This window comes from Nerophis ophidion, linkage group LG04, assembly GCF_033978795.1.
Source record: "Nerophis ophidion isolate RoL-2023_Sa linkage group LG04, RoL_Noph_v1.0, whole genome shotgun sequence".
NCBI classification, from domain to species: Eukaryota; Metazoa; Chordata; class Actinopteri; order Syngnathiformes; family Syngnathidae; genus Nerophis; species Nerophis ophidion.
In genome coordinates this window covers 25,085,369-25,104,953 of record NC_084614.1, presented here as the reverse complement: position 1 = coordinate 25,104,953, position 19,585 = coordinate 25,085,369, and the positions used below count along the sequence as shown (strand labels likewise).

Below are 19,585 nucleotides of genomic sequence, written 5' to 3'. Positions count from 1 at the left end.
TGCACATGCTATTTAGCACTTGTTCTTTGAATCTTAGTAGATCAGGCTCACAATAAATGTTGAAATATATAGTTGCTTTATTTAGTATTTTCCTGCATCAATCAGGAGGCTCATGTTCCCAAGTAAAGTGTCTCCGTCTCTCAACATACCCGACTTACATCCTAAAGTGACTTACAGCTTTAGTGATGGCAGCCCCGTAAGTTGTCAAATATCATTTCATATCCCATTTATTGATAAGTAAGGAACATAAATTTTTTCTATGTATGTCCACTCCTTTCCAGGTGCTCAACGGCATGTCCTTGTCCAGATTGGAGAGCTTTGTGCAGGAGCAGGAAAGACTTCTGAACGAGTCAAAAGGCAGAGGGACAGCCAAGCAGAGTGACGCCTCCACTGCGGACAAAAAGATACCCGGGAAAATTACAGGTTTGTGGTCCTCACCTTCACACAGCACTTTTTAACAGTTTTCAAACCACGAATGTTGTTTTGAAATGTTTATTTTAATAAACAAATAATGGTTTGCTGCTTGAAGTGAGCATTTTTCGCCACAGTCATATTGTAGTGACAGTATTGTGCCACTTGGTGGCAGCAACACCACACATTTTTATCCAGCTCTCTTAAACGGCGTTGAGGTTCCTCTGTTATTGCACGGCTATATTGTTTTCTATTTTAATTTTCAGACACAGCTGTGGCGGATGTTGCTCTGAACATCTTGTGTTTGTTGATGAAGGACCAGTGGAGTTGGCTGTGCACTGAAAACATCCAGAAGACCATCAGACTCCTCTTTGGCACTTTTATTGAGAGGTTAGGTTTTTTTTCTGCTTTTTGTGTCTTGCCTTTCGTAACTGTTTTGTTCCTTGTTTAATAACATGAGATGCATTTTTCCATAATTAATAGCAGCCTTCATAGATTCTTTTCAGACTTTTAACCAGCGTCTTCTCTGGAAATATTATATATCGCACGAGTAATTGTGTGGATTGAAATGTGTGCCACACATTTTATTATATCACAAATAACATGTTTGCCCCTTTTAGAGCTGTTCTATCGTCTTATCTCAATAGAAGATGGGATAATGATGTAATGCCCTTCTTAGAAGATCAAAGCACATATTATTATTGAAACTTTGTATTAACCAGTAGCTGAGTAGTCACACTTTTTACACTACTCACAAAAAAAGGGAAAGGGGATTCGAACTATTTCACATGCAAATAACCAAAAAGGAATTAAGCAGTGGCGTGCCGTCAGGGCCATCAAAGCCTTTACTGTTGGCCTAACATAACCAGAAGTTATGATCATAATTAAAGATAAAAGTAATTTTTTTAATTTACTTTCCCCTAATATCTAAACGTATTCATATTCTTTTCATGTCATATTCCAGCACTGCTTCGACAGACAGTTGCAATAGCCAATCAGCTTACGAGTTGTTGTCAGTAAGGCCTTCTAGCTGACTTAAGGCAGATATATATTGTGATATTATGAGCTAGATAACATTAGAACTCCATTACCCAGCATGCCACAGTAGTGAAGAGCATGCACAGTAACCCCGTTTAAATTGCTGAACATAGCCAAGTTTTTGATGAGCACGCTGTGGAGTAAAAATTAAGAAGTCAGCCGACACGCCTCGTCTGCATCTTTTATGATGGCACAAGACAACACATATATTTGCAAGGCCTTTTTCAATAAGGATATTTCAAGAGAAACCACATCTTGTGAGACCATGTCGGCCAACCCCGGAAGCTCGAATGGGTTCTACAGATTGTGAGTTCAGATATTTAATTTCTTTATTAGTTAAAAATGTTTTTTTTTTGCAATCTGAATTTTGACAGTACCACATAAGATACGTTTTATTTGCTAATGGGGGTTTATTGATTTTTAAATGCGCCAGAAAAAAAAAATGTTGATGTGATACAATTCCCAGTAGTGCGTAAATGTGTTTCTGTATAGTATTTCTCCAGCAATGGTCATGTGGTGACAAAAATTATGGTATTTTGAAAGGTAATTATTGAAGTCGGACATCACTGAAGGCCTAGGTGGGAAACGCACAGCCCGCCACTGGAATTAAGATGCCCATAAAATGTCTTACTGACCGGCGCCTACATAACCCACCGAGCTTGCCGACTTACTATGATACTTACATTAACTTGTCTTCACCTGTTTAAGGCCATATTTGAAGAAAGGTTGACTGTAGGAACTGGAGTTGCCGCAGCAACGGACAACAACCCGCCGCTGCCATCTTGGACTGAAATCACATCATTATGCTGTAAAAACCCAAAACAAACATTTTGTACTTATAGGCCCTGATTTATAAATGATTACCGACTTCGGGTGATTGAGATGTGTTTTCTGCGGGTTCGTATCGTCCTGGAAAAGTCATTGAATTTGAAAATGCAATTGCCAGGCCGTGGAAAAAAGTAATTTGTTCAGAAATGTTGGAAAAGTCAAATAACTGTATCTTAACGGGGTCATATTATGATTGTTTTCTACATATAAAACGCTTTTGTGTGGTCTACGTAACATGTGATGGTGGTGCTTTGGTCAAAATATTGCATTGATTTTTGACCGGCTCCTCAGGATGCGCGTACAATTTATTTACATGCCTCGTCACCCCGTCAGCCATGTTCAATCAATCAATCAATCAATGTTTACTCATATAACCCTAAATCATGAGTGTCTCAAAGGGCTGCACAAGCCAGAACAACATATTCGGCTCAGATCCGACGTTGTAGTTGTTAGCGCTTCAGTATGGCGTCTATTGACAGATAGAACTATATGCTACTTTGTATTAGAAATAGCAACAGCGGTGGATGCATGTACATGTACGAGACAGTCTAGAAATAAGAAGGAACTTATTGACCACAGGATCGGACTATAATGGCGCACTCGCGTAAACCTCTTCAAGTAAAATTTACCATATAGAGATATATCCACTGACGTCACAAACTGGACACATTCCAAACAGCTCATTTGGAGGAGGTATGAAAGAAGGAAATATTGTTTTTTTTTTTTAAATTAATCTCTGTAGTGCCTCCATGGTTTGATTTTAACTTTTTGAGAATTATGCAGATACAAAATACACAAAAAATCAGGTATCAATATGAGGAAAGTTGGTTTTGCATAAAAGTGCACCTATAAGTTTTATTATTCCTAACTAAATTGATGTGATGTAACGTAAATTTCCACAGACAGTTTTATTTTATTTTGCTGGTGTGAAAAGTGTATTTAATCGAGGTTGTGTAAGCATGTGATGTTCAAGCGCCTACAAACTGCAGGCACGCCCACTTCACTTTTGCTAGAAAAGTGCAGCTTCAATAATAAATCTTTTTTTAACAACAAATACAAATTGCGGCTGGCAAACGACACTGACTTAAAACGTGCTAAATGCAAACAACTACCATTTGTCCACCAAATGGATTAATATGTGAAGTTGTGTGTGTGTTGGGTTGTGTGTGTGGGGGGGTGGTTGTGAAGCAGAACTAAGGACTAAATATGTTGGAACTGAAATATGACAAAATTTATCCAAGTGTGGCTGTGTGGTGTTTTTTTTGTTTCAGAGAGGCACTATACATTTCAGATGTAAACCTACTGACTGTTGGTTTCAAACAAGTTTATTGTCATAGCAGCACACTAGAGGCACACAACATAGCAGTTGAGCCCAATGAATACCACAAGAACAATGTACAGTATGCATGTAATAAAGCAGTATTAGTGTTAGGATAATTAGTTTTCGGTGGTCCCGTTGGGGTAAAATACATAATTTTTTGGGGAAATTCATAGAAAGTCATTGCTGACAAGTTGTACAAACCCAGACTGCCTATTTTCAGAGAAATTTAAAAAGTAATATTAATACTTTTTTGACCAAAAATTAAATGGTGTGAATAATAATTTGTGAATATCCACTGTAGTTTATTTTCGATTCATCCCAAAATCTTGCCTACGAGCCCAATATTCCTAACTTTTGTGAGTAGTGTATTTGTTTGCCTAAATGTGTATTTGCTTTTCGAAGTACATAATCAATCATTGGTTCCCAACAGCAGATCCCTTATTCCGGACGCGTCTACTTCAAGGACAAGTTAAAGGAGGTACTTTACTTGTGAATTCTGCATGGCTTAACCTCAAAATCCCCTCTCAGGGATTGTTTTCCAACTTGAAAATTCAAACAAGGGCTTGTTTATGATTAACACTGGGATTGTTCTAGCAAAAATTCTGCGGTAAGTTTGCATGTTCAAGCTCCAGTGTTGCGATATCGTTAACCTCACTGCCGCTTTGGGCTTATGTGTTTGTGAAGCTTCAAGGGAGCATGTCACTAAGTGATCCAAGGTGCTGTTATGTTTTAACGTCACATGCTTGGCTCCAAGATGTCACATATCTCTGCTAATGTGACCTAAGTGTCATGATTGTTATCCCAGATGGTTAGACGTAGGGGTGTCCCACCTCACCAGCGCCCCCTGCTGGGTCATTTACCTCCAAGTGCTGCAGGAGGCCGTGTGGCCCGGAGGCACGCTGCCCGCTCAACCGCAGCCTGAGCGCAGCGCCGCAGAACGAGGAGAAACCAAGGAGCGATGCTTGGAATGTCTAACGCAGCTTCTTCCAGGTTTGCTGCAGCTTTCACATCGCATCTTACTGAATAGTCAAAGTCGTTTTGGGTTTGACTGGTTCTGTCTGGTTTGTGTTGATGTTTGTGGCTGCACAGAGCTCATCACTGACTTATTAGGCAGTGAGAAGTACAGACTGAGCTTAGAGACCACGCTGGAGTCTTTACAGGACCACCACATTAACAAGTGAGTCATCAAGCAATTGTTTCCCTTCTCTTTAACGCCACCCAGTTAGGTCAAAAGAATAGTGGAGCTTCAAATACGATTTGGACTCGAGTTGCAATTTTGATGACTTTGGACTCAATTTGACAATATAATCTAAGACTTGTGACCTGGCTTGGACTTTGACATCAATGACTCTGGACTCGACTCTGACTTTAGGCCAATGACTTAAAAGAATTAAGAAATGTGGTCTGACGAGAAATCAAGTCGAAGAACCTAATTTTTGGGCACATAATAATCAACATGTTATCAGAAACGTAGGATCATGTCACAGCAACAACCGCCGAGAATAGTGACACTGGAGTGAAGACATTGCTCACTGTACAATTTGCATTTATTTTCTTTATCAAGACAAACTTTTACTCACAGTTTTGACATTAACAGTGTGCACTCAAATGAAAACAGCCGAGAAAACTTGCAGCCCAACATAATTATAACATTACCCACAAAACAACGGTACAGTAAGTAAAAACAAAAGCTCTAATTACTGCAATCCTGTGCGGGGAATAATGAATAATAACTAAAAATAAACACAACATACAACAAAACTATATGTTGTAAAACTAGGGCTTCAAAGATTGACGGGAAACTGCAACTCCCCATGTATAAGTCAGCGTAGGCGTGGCTATGTGGCGGTCATCTTGGTTAGGGTAACGGTCCCTAAATGCAATGCATGCATAATGAAAATAAATAACAAAAGGCACAGTTTTCAACCGATTTAAACCAAAAAACATTACATTAAAAATATCCCAACGTATTCTTACTTAGCTGTTTTTTAATTTGTGGTAAATGGTCAGTATGGGTAGTTTTGTTTGTAGGGACTGTCACGTCCATGTCTTTGTAGTAACGTGAAAGCATGAACGACAATAAGAATCATACAAACTAATATCACACAATATTTTATTGTAAATAAGATTGTAATACATTTCAAAACACAATAGACGCACAAATATAACACATTGTTATACTTTTTAGAAGGCAGATATTTTAATGCATATTAATACTTGACACTGCCTAAGGCTTGAAAGGACTCAAACATATCACGCCGATGACTTGAGACTTGTACATCCTTACTTGAGACTTGATTCCAGATTCAGGATTAAAGCCCTGAGACTTGCAAAACCCTGACTTACCCCCACCTCTGCTAGGAACTACAGCGCTCTCATATTGCCGATCTACAGTACATCATAACTTCAAATGTACGCATGTTTGTATGGCTGCATGCAGGCATCTCCTTTACTGCCTCTGTGAGCTGCTTCTTGACTTTCTGATACCCGAGTGGAGCGATGATTCCTTCCAGAGGTCTCTTATGCAGAGTCTGTCCAAAGATAATCCCACGTGAAGGCTACACTACACCACAGCTGTCTCACAGCTGGACGTTGACGGCCAACATGATGGGCTCATAACCTGGGCTGTCGGTTTGAAAACAATGGCGCAACAGCCGCAAAGTTTCTTGCTCAATTGTATCGCCCAGATCCACTATCTAATGTCCTCATTCAAAATCCCGCCTTGCAAAGATAATAACGCTCAGTCTTTGTCACGAAATATTTCTTCAATAATAACATAACCTGGGATAAGAAACACTTTGGCATCTATCAACAAAAGACACATGAAAATGATAAAATATTAGATAGTTTAGTTCTGAGAAAGAGTGAAGTTACCTACATCAGTATTGCATGTTGTATATATATATCCTACATATGTCTAAGTTACAGTACTGGACCATCACGTTTAAAAATTTGTGTTGCTTATTGGTTATTTTCAGTTTGTTTTAAATGTTGGTGAACAGCTTTGTGTCAATGTCTGATTGACATTTTCTCAGAGTCCAATTTCTGGACATGTTTTCACTAACATTTACAGTTACAAAAACATAGAGAAGGAAGTGAAGAGTGAATAATGTAATAAAGTTATGATGTGGGAGCCCAGCGTTCAAATTTGTCAATAAAGCCAACAGTGTGGTCATCTTCCTATTAGCGTCTGATCTTTTCTTGCCAGATGATCTCTTTGATGCAGCTCTAATAGTGTGAAGTATTACAACTTTACTTTGGCACCCACAGTATTTAATTATCTCCTGAAGCCTGAAAGTGCATAAAAGATGTGTCTTTTATATCTGACTTGAATGGTTATTTCAAACAAAACAAGTAACAGAACATCCAGCATATATGAAGTGTTTGCATATGGCAACATAAATCACTTTTGGGATAAGACCTTCTGGAGGGAAGTTCAACCTTAAATCAACAGCCTGGAGGTTGGATCTTGGGCGCAGTTGGGTATTACAACAGGACAATGACCCAAAACACATGTCAAAAGTGGTAAAGGAATGGCCAAATCAGGCTAGTATTAAGGATCCAGAATGGCCTTCACAAAGTCCTGACTTAATCTTGTGGACTATGCTGAAGAAACAAGTCCATGTCAGAAACCAACACTTTGTCATGAAGAGTGCTCTAAAACTCTACCCAAGCTTGCCAGAAGCTTGTGGATGGCTACCACAAGCGCCGTATAGCTGTGAAACTTGCCAAGGGACATGCTACCAAATATTAACATTGCTGTATGTATACTTTTGACCCGGCAAAATAGGTCACATTTTCAGATAGATAGATAGATAGTACTTTATTGATTCCTTCAGGAGAGTTCCTTCAGGAAAATTAAAATTCCAGCAGCAGTGTACAGAGTTGAGATCAATTTAAATACAATTAAAAAGTAAATAATGGGGGTTTAAATGGAAACAATATAGAGAAATATTACAATAAGAATAAAAAATAAAAAGCAACAATGGGAATAACAATATAACAGTAAAATAAGAATATAACAAGACAAAGTAAGCAGTAGTGACCATGTTATGAAAACGTATTGCACTGTTATTGTTTTGCATCCCCTGTCATCCTTGTACCCCCCGCCCCCCGCCCCAGAGAGGAGTTGTACAGTCTGATGGTGTGTGGGACAAAGGAGTTTTTGAGTCTATTAGTCCTGCACTTGGGATGAAGCAGTCTAGCACTGAACAGGCTCCTCTGGCTACTGATAACACTATGCAGAGGGTGACTGTCATCATCCAGGATGCTCACTAGTTTGTCAACAGTCCTCTTCTCTGCCACCGTCACCAGTGAGTCCAGTTTCATTCCGATTGTAGAACCGGCCCGCCTGATCAGTTTCTCAAGTCTGGTAGAGTGGCCGTGCCAGCAACTTGAGGGTTCCAGGTTCAATTCCCGCTTTCGCCATCCTAGTCACTGCCGTTGTGTCTTTGGGCAAGACACTTTACCCACCTGCTCCCAGTGCCACCCACACTGGTTTAAATGGAACTTAGATATTGGGTTTCATTATGTAAAGCGCTTTGAGTCACTAGAGAAAAGCGCTATATACATAGAATTCACTTCACTTCACTTCACTAATAAATCAGTAGACCCATAATAAATCCATAAAAGAACCAAACTTCATGAATGTTTATTGTGACCAATAAGTATGTGTTTCAATCACTCCATCACAAAAAAATAAGAGTTGTAGAAATGACTGGAAACTCAAGACAGCCATGACATTATGTTCTTTACAAGTGTATATAAAGTTTTGACCACGACTGCAGTTGACAATACGTATTTAAGTACTCACTTTAAATTCATCAAATCCCCTCTAAAAGTATCACTATTGTAAGTAAAATGTACAATTAGTTTCTTTTAATGTATTAGAATGGAATAGAATAGAATAGAGTTTTATTGTCATTATTGCAGTGAACAGGTTCAAAGAACAACGAAATTGGAGCAGATCCCCTAAGGTGCATATACAATATGCTAATATAAATAGTAAAAAAAGATAGAAATGAGAGATGTATCTATATATATATATATATACACACAGATGCATATATGCATACAGATGAATATATATATACACATACATATAACATTATTGCACATTATAGTCGGAAAAAAAAAAAAATTAAAAACATGACACATGAGGACATGATGGACATACTGTAATGTGCTCACTCAGTGCCTGTTTAATGCTGCTATGGCTCTTGGGTAAAAACTGTTTTTTTAGTCTATTTTTGCTCGCTTTTAGCACCCTATAGCATCAGCCCGAGGGTAGCAGTTCTAGGTGGCAGTGCCCGGGGTGGAATGGGTCTTTCAGGATGCTCTGTGCTTTCCTGAGACAGCGGGAGCTGTACAGGTCAGCCAGGGAGGGGAGGGGGTATCCGATGATTTTCTGGGCGGTCTTTATGACCCACTGGAGCGCCGTTCTCTCTACGGCCGTGCAGCTGCTGAATCACACGCAGATGCAGTAGGTCAGGATGCTCTCGATGGTGCACCGGTAGAAGGACACTAGCAGTTCCTGAGAAAGGTGGTTGTTCCTGAGTATTCTCAGGAAGTGCAGTCTCTGGTGTGCCTTCTTGATGGTAGCCGTGGTGTTGGTGCTCCAGGATAGGTCGTGGGCCAGGTGGACTCCCAGGAAGCGGAAGTTGGAGACCCTGTCCACGCAGTCCCCGCTGATGATCAGGGGGAGGATGTCCGTTTTATTCCTCCTGAAGTCTATGACCAGCTCCTTGGTCTTGGAGGTGTTCAGAGCCAGGTTGTTGACTGTGCACCAATCCGACAGCCTCTCAACCTCGTCCCGATATGCAGCCTCGTCTCCCTCCGAGATGAGCCCCACTACGGTGGTGTCATCCGCAAATTTGATGATGGAGTTGCTGGAGTGGGCAGGTGTGCAGTCGTATGTGTAGATGGAGTAGAGAAGGGGGCTCAGCACGCAGCCTTGTGGAGAGCCAGTGCTGAGGTATAGGCTTGATGACATGTGGCGACCCAACTGCACCCTCTGGGGGCGGTTGGATAAGAAGTCCTTAATCCACATGCAGATGGAGTTTGATAGACCCAGGTCTGACAGTTTGGACACCAGTCTATCAGGTATAATGGTGTTAAATGCTGAACTATAATCCACAAAAATCAGCCGCACGTAGCTTCCCCCCGCCTCCAGGTGACCCAGGGAGGAGTGTAGGGCTGTGGTGATGGCGTCCTCTGTGGACCTGTTGGCTCTGTAGGCAAACTTGTGTGGGTCGAGCTCGGGAGGGAGGACGGAGGTGATATGGGTCCGTACCAGCTTCTTGAAGCACTTCATAGCTATAGGTGTAAGTGCAACTGGACGGTAGTCATTCAGGCAGATGACAGAGTTCTTCTTCGGCACTGGGATTATTGTGGAAGTCTTCAGGCATGATGAGATGACGGCCGAGAGAGGGACTGGGTGAAGATCTTAGTAAATACTCCTGCCAGCTGGTCTGCACAGTCTCTAAGTACCTGTCCCGGGACCCCATCTGGGCCCGTAGCCTTCCTCGGGTTCACTGCCCTCAGCGTGCGTCTCACCTCGTGCTCTTCCAGTATAAGGGTGCAGCTGCTGTGGGTGTTAGGTATGGGTGTTGTGACGGCTGCAGGTGTTTTCTCTCGAATCGGGCGAAGAATCTGTTTAACTCCCCCGCTCGAGAGGCGTCGCCGTCAGTCGAAGGGTTGCTGGGTCTGACGTTGGTCATGTGTTTTATTCCTTTCCATACCTCCTTGGTGTTGTTGCTCTGCAGGTGGTCTTCCATTTTCCTCCTGTGTTCGGCTTTTGCTTCTCTGATGCCTCTCTTCAGATTGGCTCTGGAGGCACTGTAGAGTGTCTGGTCCTGCGCTTTGAAGGCACTGTCTCTTTCTTTGAGTAAGCCCTGGACTGTTTTTGTCATCCAGGGCTTCCTGTTGGGGTAGACCCGGATGCGCTTGTCCACTGTGACAGTGTCCATGCAGTGTTTGATGTACCCCAAGACCGCTTCTGTGTACTGCTCAAAGTCCGAGTTTTCAAAAACTGACCAGTTTGTTGTATCAAAGCAGTCCTGCAGCTGTTCCATGGCTCCCTCCGGCCATGTTTTGACCTTTTTGGTTGTGATAGGAGCACTTCTCCTTATTGGTATGTAAGCTGGTAATAGGAGCAGGGACATGTGGTCAAACTTGCCTAATTGGGGAAGTTGTTTGGCTCTATATCCATTTTTAATGTTGGAATATACTTTTTCCAGTGTGTTAGCTACCCTTGTAGCACACTTCACATGCTGGTGAAGTTTGGAGAGCACTTTTTTCAGGTCGACATGATTAAAGTCCCCCGCTATGATGTGGACTGCGCCGGGATATTTTTTCTGTTGTGCAGTGATTGGTAAATGGTAAATGGGTTGTACTTGTATAGCGCTTTTCTACCCCTTTTTAAGGAGCTCAAAGCGCTTTGACAGTATTTCCACATTCGCCCATTCACACACACATTCACACACTGACGGTGGGAGCTGCCATGCAAGGCGCTCACCAGGACCCATCAGGAGCAAGAGTGAAGTGTCTTGCCCAAGGACACAACGGCCATGACTAGGATGGTAGAAGGTGGGGATTGAACCAATAACCCTCAGATTGCTGGCACAGCCACTCTACCAACTTCGCCACGCCGTGATTGTATCGTGCAGCAGCGCTAGTGCCGTGCTAGCGTTAGCATCGGGAGCTATATACACGTTTGTGATCAGGACAGCAGAGTGCTCCCTGGCTAGATGAAAGGGTTGGTATTTAACTATAATATATTCCAGATCTTGGGAACAGTGGCTCTTAACTACCTTTGAATCAGAAGTCCATTTGTTGTTTGGGTAGGTTAGCAATCCACCCCCACGCCGCTTGCCGGTAGACTCTGCGTTTCTGTCCTGTCTGTGTGCTGTGTGACTGGTTAGCTCCATGCTAGCGTCTGGGATTGAAGACGTTAGCCAGGTTTCCGTAAACAATAGGGCGCAGCTGTCCATCACGGTGTTTTGTGCTACACGGAGCCTCACCTCGACCATCTTGACCTCTTCATCATGAGGAGTGAGCGATCTCGCATTAGCCAGGAATAGACTTGGTATCGCCGGTCTGTTTGGGTTAATTTTTGATCTGGCTAACACGCCACCCCTTCGGCCACGGCGTCTTCACCTCCGCCTCCGCCTTGCCGGGCACGGTAGCCATGGACCTCCAGGCCTACGTGCTAGCTCCTCCGGAATGTTGTGTCGGCTTGTAAAATCCGCCGAAATAGCCTGCTCAGACCGCAATCCAAGCTCCAACAAATTGTTTCAGCTGTACATAACCTTCACCCAGCAAGTTGCTGACTGGGCTAGTAATAAACTATATAAAAACAATAAAAACAATGCACCTAAGGGGAGAGCCTGGGACGTGCCGCCATCTTGGTTGTTTACACTGAATATAAGGCGACTGCACTTTGTCAAGACCCATTTTGAATAAAAGGAAAGGAACACAGCATCATAAAACTGTTGCATCTCTCCAGGTCACTGGTGTTTGTGTGAGTGACAGGTAGAAAAGTTCAGGCTCATTCGTCAAAGAGGATGCGTCGTGTGAGACGACGAAAGCAGTGATTTTAAAATGCAGACAAACGAGGAGGCAGTGTGCTGTAAAAAGGGTATTTATTCATTATACAAACAAAAAGCGATAGCAATAGGGAAATGCTGGAACAGAGCAAAAACACTTACAAGGAATGTGGAGCAGACGGTGTCCACAAAGTATGTGCGTACTTGAGCTCAGCATGGGAAGAATGGTCAATCGTGACCAGTGAATAATGTCCCGACAACCAAATGGGGTCGCAAGCTTTAACTTATTTAGTGCTAGTTAAAAACAAAACCTGTGAGGGGAAAAATGCTCAAAACAAACGCAAACTGCTGCAGTAAAGGGGAAAGACAGGAAGCGAAAAACCACAAAATAAGAGCGCAAGAGAAAAACTACACCCAGAAAATTGCCAAGAAACTCAAAATAAGGCACAGCGTGGTGTTACAAGCTGTGACATCATTCGTTAGCATTGTTAACATGTACACATCCTTAGATAACCTTATCTTTTTTTGAGACTTTTTTCTATAGGAGAAAAATACTTTCTCAGCAGACAGTGTAAAGCATTTTAATTTTAAGCGCAATACTGTATATTCCAACTACTATAAACAATAACAGTGCAATACGTTTTCATAACATGGTCACTACTGCCTACTTTGTTTTGTTATATTCTTATTTTACTGTTATATTGTTATTCCCATTGTTGCTTTTTAGTTTTTATTCTTATTGTAATATTTCTCTATTTTGTTTCCATTTAAACCCCCATTATTTACTTTTTACTTTTATTTAAATTGATCTCAACTCTGTACACTGCTGCTGGAATTTTAATTTTCCTAAAGGAACTCTCCTGAAGGAATCAATAAAGTACTATCTATCTACTAAGTTACTAAAAACACACTTTGCTTTTTCCTACTCCTTTTCGGATATGTTGAATTGGGCAAATATAACCATTCCTTATAGGTCTTGTTAAAAATGTCTCTAATGAATAAATTACAACCATAACACTTTGCTGATAATACAAGGAGAGATGGGTACTGAATTTTGTACTTTTATAGCCATCGAACCAATTTCTGTTGATACTACTGTGTACCAATTTAAGTTAAATCAAACAGTGCCATATTTCGATACCTTTGTTGCACGTGACATCAATACTGGTTGCAGACTCGACCGGCTCAAACACTTGGTGGGCAAACAATCTCTCAAGCAGCACTCATAGTGGACTCAACCCCTGGGTAATGTTGCAATTTTCCATGCCAAAAAAGCACTCGGAAGTAAAGTAAGGCTCCACCTTTGAAAATGTGCACGATTGATGCTAATTTATATTGGGTTTGCCAGAGACACGCCACTAATTAGCATTAGCGTTTTTACATGGCGATTTCAACGCATCCAAATTTGATAATTAAAGCCACATCAAAGATGTACGTTACAATTAAACAGCTGGTGTGTAGTAAGTACAAAACTTACAGTTCAGTTGAGTTTCAGTTTATTTCGAACACACATACGATACAATGTAATGCATCACACAACTCCAGTTGTTTCATTACAGTACGTCCAAAAAGGAGCAGGAAGAAGCACAGCTTATTTAATCCTACTCCTTTTCATACCATAACCATGTTATGCAATTTCCTTGTTCTCTGTAATAGAACAGTGAACAAATGAATAATAAATAAATAATGTACCATAATAAGCAAACATATTAAATACATAAATAATCTTTGTCTCAATAAAAAAAAGGAAAAAAGAGTTTCAAGATGTTCATTATAATTCTTGTTCTGGTACTGTATGAACACCTGTAGTTTGAATAGTATCTTAAACTGAATCATATTGATGCTTTGTTTGATTTCTTTGGTTAATCCATTCCATAATTGAATTCCACATGCTATTTATGCTGAAGGTTTAAGGTTTGTACGAGCATACAAATGCTTTAAATTAGTTTTTCCTCTACTGTAAAAATACTTTTGTAGGCCACAAAAATACCAAATTAAGCTTAACGGCAAAAGTCTACCCCCTGACTAAGACAAAGATTACTATATAATACTTGCAAATGAAATGGAGAAATGTAATAAGAAAACAATTTTACAGAACAGTTATTTTGCAAATTTTTTAAATGTTATATAAACAAATGGGTATTATTAAACAAATTAACATATACTGTGTTAAAACACAAAAGTACAGAAAATTGGTACCATCAACAAGGGTAATTGGTACTGTATGGTAACTATCCCTACAAGGCAAATATGCCCTGTGCTGCTGCGTCATTACACTCAATAGAATGCTTCTATGTTTATAGTTGAAGTTTATTTGGAACATGCATACAGTTACAATACGATATATCACAATTCCTGTGTGATATATCTGACAGATTTGGGTGTCAGAATAACAGACTCCTAAAATACATTTTTTTGGTGATTTTTTTTTAACCCTTGTGTCAGACCTTTTACAAAAATCATATTTTTTCACACAGCTGACATTGACCTTCTAGTGCCAAGATGGCCAATTGTTTGAATCCCCGGTTGCTGTGAAAAGGGCTTTACTGCTGGTATTCCACGGCCCCAAATCATTCCAGATGGCCCTAAAAAACCTTCCATCTTTTCCAAGATCGATCCATGACCCTTTTACCAGTTGTCAGCTATTTATTAATTACTATTCATCCATCAGGTTGGGAACCTCTGAGCCATGACCTCAAACCCCATCCCCCAACTCGAACAGAGATTATGAGCCAACATCAGTGACCTGTGAACTCACGAATGTTCTTCTCCATGAATGGACAAAAACTCCCACAGACACACTCCAACAATTTACACAAAGTCTTCCCAGAAGGGTGGAATCTGTTGAAGCTGCAAAAAGGAGGGGAATTCCACCTCCTGTATGTAATGGCCACGTGTCCTGAAACTTTTAGTGTATCCTGAAAAAGGGCCTGCTTACAGGCTTCTAAGCAAAAAAGAAAGATGACGAAAGAAGAGATGCGTCCAAGTCCTCTCTCTGGTTCCTAAAGCATTGCATCAAGTCTTGGCTTTGAATGGAGGGGTTTTCTGGAACACATCTTGTTCTCTGCAGCGCACATCTCAGCAAAAACAACAGAAACATCAGTTTATGTTCTCACATGGATCATGTGACGCCATCATCACCACTCTTCATTTGTACCACCTGCTATGATGCAGTGATGGAAGAAATCAAACACAAATACTGATAAAATTAATCTTAATGCAAGTATTTGTCCGTTACCATAGGGAAAAGATTCATGTGGCCCCAATCCTGGGTCGATCTTGCGTGAGAGGATTTTTGCAATACAGTCTGCTGAAAATGATGGAAAGTGCCACTCTACATAGCAACTGACAATTTGGTCGAAGTTGGAATTGCCACAAAACGCATTTTTAAAAGATATTCAACACTGGCAGCTAAAGTGGATAGTGCACCCCCCCAATTCGCCATGTTTCATGTGTCAGGTAGACTGCAATGAATTGGGCTACATAAACCCCCTTATTTTCTGTTTGATTCCAATCCGTCTTAAGTTTCCTCAGCAGAATTTGCTTAATCAAATACGCGTCAGAAACCTGAACCAAAACATCTCCTCTCATCTCCTTGTTTGTCAGCGTGTTGCCAACATAAAGCTTGCAGACACATTTATTCAGAGGTGGGTAAAGTAGCCAGAATGTTTTACTCAAGTAAGAGTGCTGTTACTTTAGAGCAGGGGGCCCTAACTTATTCCACTGAGGGCCGCACACTGAAAAATCTGAGCATAGACGATTATGATATTTCATTTTCAAAACCAATACAATATATGGATTTTTATTTTTTACATTTAGGGCTCCCCTTAGGTTTGGTCCTGGGGACCTGGGTCTGAGTCATAAAAATATACAAAAAAAGCTGCATAGGAATTGTTCAAATTTTTTATTCAACTTTTAAATCTCTAGAGCAACGTCAGGTCTATCTGTCGATAGTTATTTTATATTTTTTATGTTTTGTGCTTTTTTTTGTGTCAAAACCCTGTTTTTTTGTGGCAAAAGAAAAAAAGTGGAATATTTGATGTAAAGTAATTTAAGCTTTAAATATGTCAATAATTCATAACATGGATTTTAATAATTATTACTTTTTGAGCTATGCCAGTTTAAAAAAATATCTCACTAAAATGTTGGGGTATGCAAAATGACCCCACTTACTAAAGTAATATAAAGTCATACATATATATTTTTTTAACACTTAAGTCTTGAGAACAATCAGATTTAAGTGTTTTATGTTTTTTTTTTGTTATTTCTGATTATGACCTTTTTGTTAAAGAAAATGTAGTTTTTGTATATGGCCAACACAAAAACCATGAATTTTACAAAATATTTCAAAGTGGAATATTGGATATGAAGTAATTGGAGCCTTGGATAGGTCAATAATTCATAAGGGCATTGATTTTGATTCATTATTGTTTTTTGGAGCAATGACAGCTTTAATGAAAAAAAGAAAAACAACCTGCATGTCAGCTCTGTGTTAATAGGGTCAACATTGCCACTTTGTCTCATTACATTTCACCTGTTTGCCCGTTTACTTCACTTTTTTAAAGTTTTTTTATTCGTATTTTTTTAACAGCATTTGTAGAATGTGCTGCGAGCCGTTAAACAATTAGCTTCGGTACGCTAATGGCCCCTGGACCACACTTTGCACGCCAAAAGACAGTGCGGCGAAGACACAAAAAACTCCCTTCTTGTCTCTCATGGACACACACCTGTTGTTGCTGACTTTAGACTGACTAGTGACTGCACGACACCAAGGCTGCGGAGCAGAGACACACGGCAGGCTTACACACACACATGCATCCACAAAAAATATACGCCACACACACATATCCCACCCCCATCAAACGCTCTTGACGCAAATCTATTGGGGTGATGAACGGCTGGGCAGCACCCAAAGTGCTGCAGCCTGCCACCGTAGCCCCCACTCCCTCCCCTCTGTCCCCTCTGTTGCAAGATGTATCAGAATCAGAATCAGACATACTTTATTAATACCCGAGGGGAAATTAAAATTTTCAGCACAATCCCATTCAAGGTCAGACAAACATTACAGGGAGACAGAAAAGGATCGCTGACGGGTCTGCCAACTTGCGGCGCCCCTTGCAAAAAAGGTGAGATACATACAGGTAACCAAGTGGGGGGAATGGGAGAAAAAAATTAAAATAAAAAAAATCGGTCTAAGCCTGGGCTCCTGGAGAGGGGGTGCAGACTGAGGCCAAGGGAAAGAAAAAAAAAAACTCATAGCCATAGCACACATCCCTCTTACGTGTGTGTAATAGGTAAACATTAAACATCAGAGAACACAAAGGACATTAAAGACATTAAAAGAGCAGAGCTGATACAACCAGCCACTTCTACATACAGCTACGAATAAAAAGTAAAAGAAACATCCACTGTGGTGGCCTCTGCGGTGTTCCACGCCATCGTCTGCTGGGGTGGAGGGAGCATGGCCAGAGACGGGAGCAGACTCAACAAAGCAACCAAGAGAGCCGACTCCACTCTCGGCTGCCAACCGACTCTCGGCCAGTTTCCAGTCCGCACGGATGAGCGGGGATACGTCCAAGGAGACCGAGGTGTCTGATACCTGCTCATTCAGCCAAGACACTGCGAAGCTTGTCCGTCCCAGCGCTCAGTGCTAGCTCCGCAGCCCTGTCTCTTCATCTGCATCTCCTCCAGTCTCTCCAAACGGACTCTGGTGTGGCAGAGACCCAGCAGAGGCATATCCAGAAGTCCACAAAAAAGCACCGCAGAAGTCACGAAAGTGCCACCCCTTGTCACACAGTCCCAAAGCGTCCCGGACCAAAAGGCAAAAAATACATATATATATAAAAACACATGAAAAGAAGAGGGAAACACAAAAGGGTGACACAAGAGTACAGAGCTCCTTCTAACAGCAGCCACTACAGCAGCGCCATCTTGAAAAAAATTAAAGTAAAATCAAATAAAATAAAACATTTTTTGTAATATGTGCTTTGCTATGGAGGTTTGTTCCCACTCCAAACTGGGCCCCCTTAGGAGCCCAGTCTAGATTGTATTGTTTTACGCATCCTTCCGCAGCGTTTACATTTTTCCCATCTTTTACAGGGCGTCTTTTGGCGACCCATCAGCGTTCTCTAACCCTGTACACTGTTTGTCTAATCTTGAACGGGTTTGTGCTGAAAACAAAGTTCCGTTGTACTTGTGCAAAGACAATAAAGACCTGCCTACCTGCTTTAGAGTAACAACTCAAGTAAAATTGTAAAAGTATCCACTAAAATAATTACTTGAGTAAGAATGAGTATTCGGGCTTCACGGTGGCAGAGGGGTTAGTGCGTCTGCCTCACAATACGAACGTCCTGCAGTCTTGGGTTCAAATCCAGCCTCGGGATCTTTCTGTGTGGAGTTTGCATGTTCTCCCCGTGAATGCGTGGGTTCCCTCCGGGTACTCCGGCTTCCTCCCACTTCCAAAGACATGCACCTGGGGATAGGTTGATTGGCAACACTAAATTGGCCCTAGTGTGTGAATGTGAGTGTGAATGTTGTCTGTCTATCTGTGTTGGCCCTGTGATGAGGTGGCGACTTGTCCAGGGTGTACCCCGCCTTCCGCCCGATTGTAGCTGAGATAGGCGCCAGCGCCCACCGCGACCCCAAAAGGGAATAAGCGGTAGAAAATGGATGGATGGAAGAATGAGTATTCAGTGAAAAACATACCCAAGTACTGAGTAACTGGTGAGTAACTTCTGATTTATTTAGTAGCAATTTCTTTAATGGTACTTGCACTACAACATCATTTGGTGTGTGTGTGTGTGTGTGTGTGTGTGTGTTTGGCACATAGATAGCTTACGACAGATGCACATTTAAAAAAAACTAAACATCTACAACTTACATCATGTTTGCTGTAGTTGGAAGCGGAATTCTTGCAGACTGAAATGTGAATTCTACTGAGGCAGATGACAGCGAATGATATAAATGTTGTTTCTCCTAATTTGTAAGGTATATATGTCTGATGTCATGTCCCTTTTTTCTGTGCGGTCATGTGACTGTCAGGCTCCGTTTGATGGGTGAGATGGAGTCAAACCTCATCAGTGCTTACGTTGGATTGGTGCAACAAAGTCATGTGACCGTGGAAGCATAAAAAGAATTCCAACGAGCCAAATAAATACGTCTTTGCAAGAAGTAATCGATATTTCCATAAATATGATTATATGATTAAATGTATAGTGATTGGAATGAAAGTGTAATTGGGTAAGTGTTTCTTTCTCACAAAAATACTCAGTTTGTTACATTAAAGGGGAACATTATCACCAGACCTATGTAAGCGTCAATATATACCTTGATGTTGCAGAAAAAAGCCCATATGTTTTTTTAACCGATTTCCGAACTCTTAAAGGGTGAATTTTGCGATTTAAACGCCTTTCAATTGTTCGCTGTTGGAGCGATGACCTTT

General features: G+C 41.1%; 1 protein-coding gene across 14 annotated transcripts in view; it reads left to right on the top strand.

Moving 5' to 3' along the window:
• Positions 1 to 19,585, top strand: part of snx19a (sorting nexin 19a) — a 41,768-nt gene that overhangs the window by 7,517 nt on the left and 14,666 nt on the right. For 2 of the 14 annotated variants that reach the window (XM_061897614.1, XM_061897617.1), the window contains exons 7-11: positions 106 to 196; positions 282 to 423; positions 678 to 801; positions 4,404 to 4,588; positions 4,688 to 4,775. In XM_061897614.1, coding sequence (XP_061753598.1) covers positions 106 to 196; positions 282 to 423; positions 678 to 801; positions 4,404 to 4,588; positions 4,688 to 4,775 — 630 coding nt within the window. Of the gene's footprint in view, positions 1 to 105; positions 197 to 281; positions 424 to 677; positions 4,589 to 4,687; positions 4,776 to 6,038; positions 6,785 to 19,185; positions 19,434 to 19,585 lie in introns of those variants that run through there. The other 12 variants (XM_061897616.1, XM_061897615.1, XR_009806443.1 and 9 more) reach the window with 12 other exon arrangements.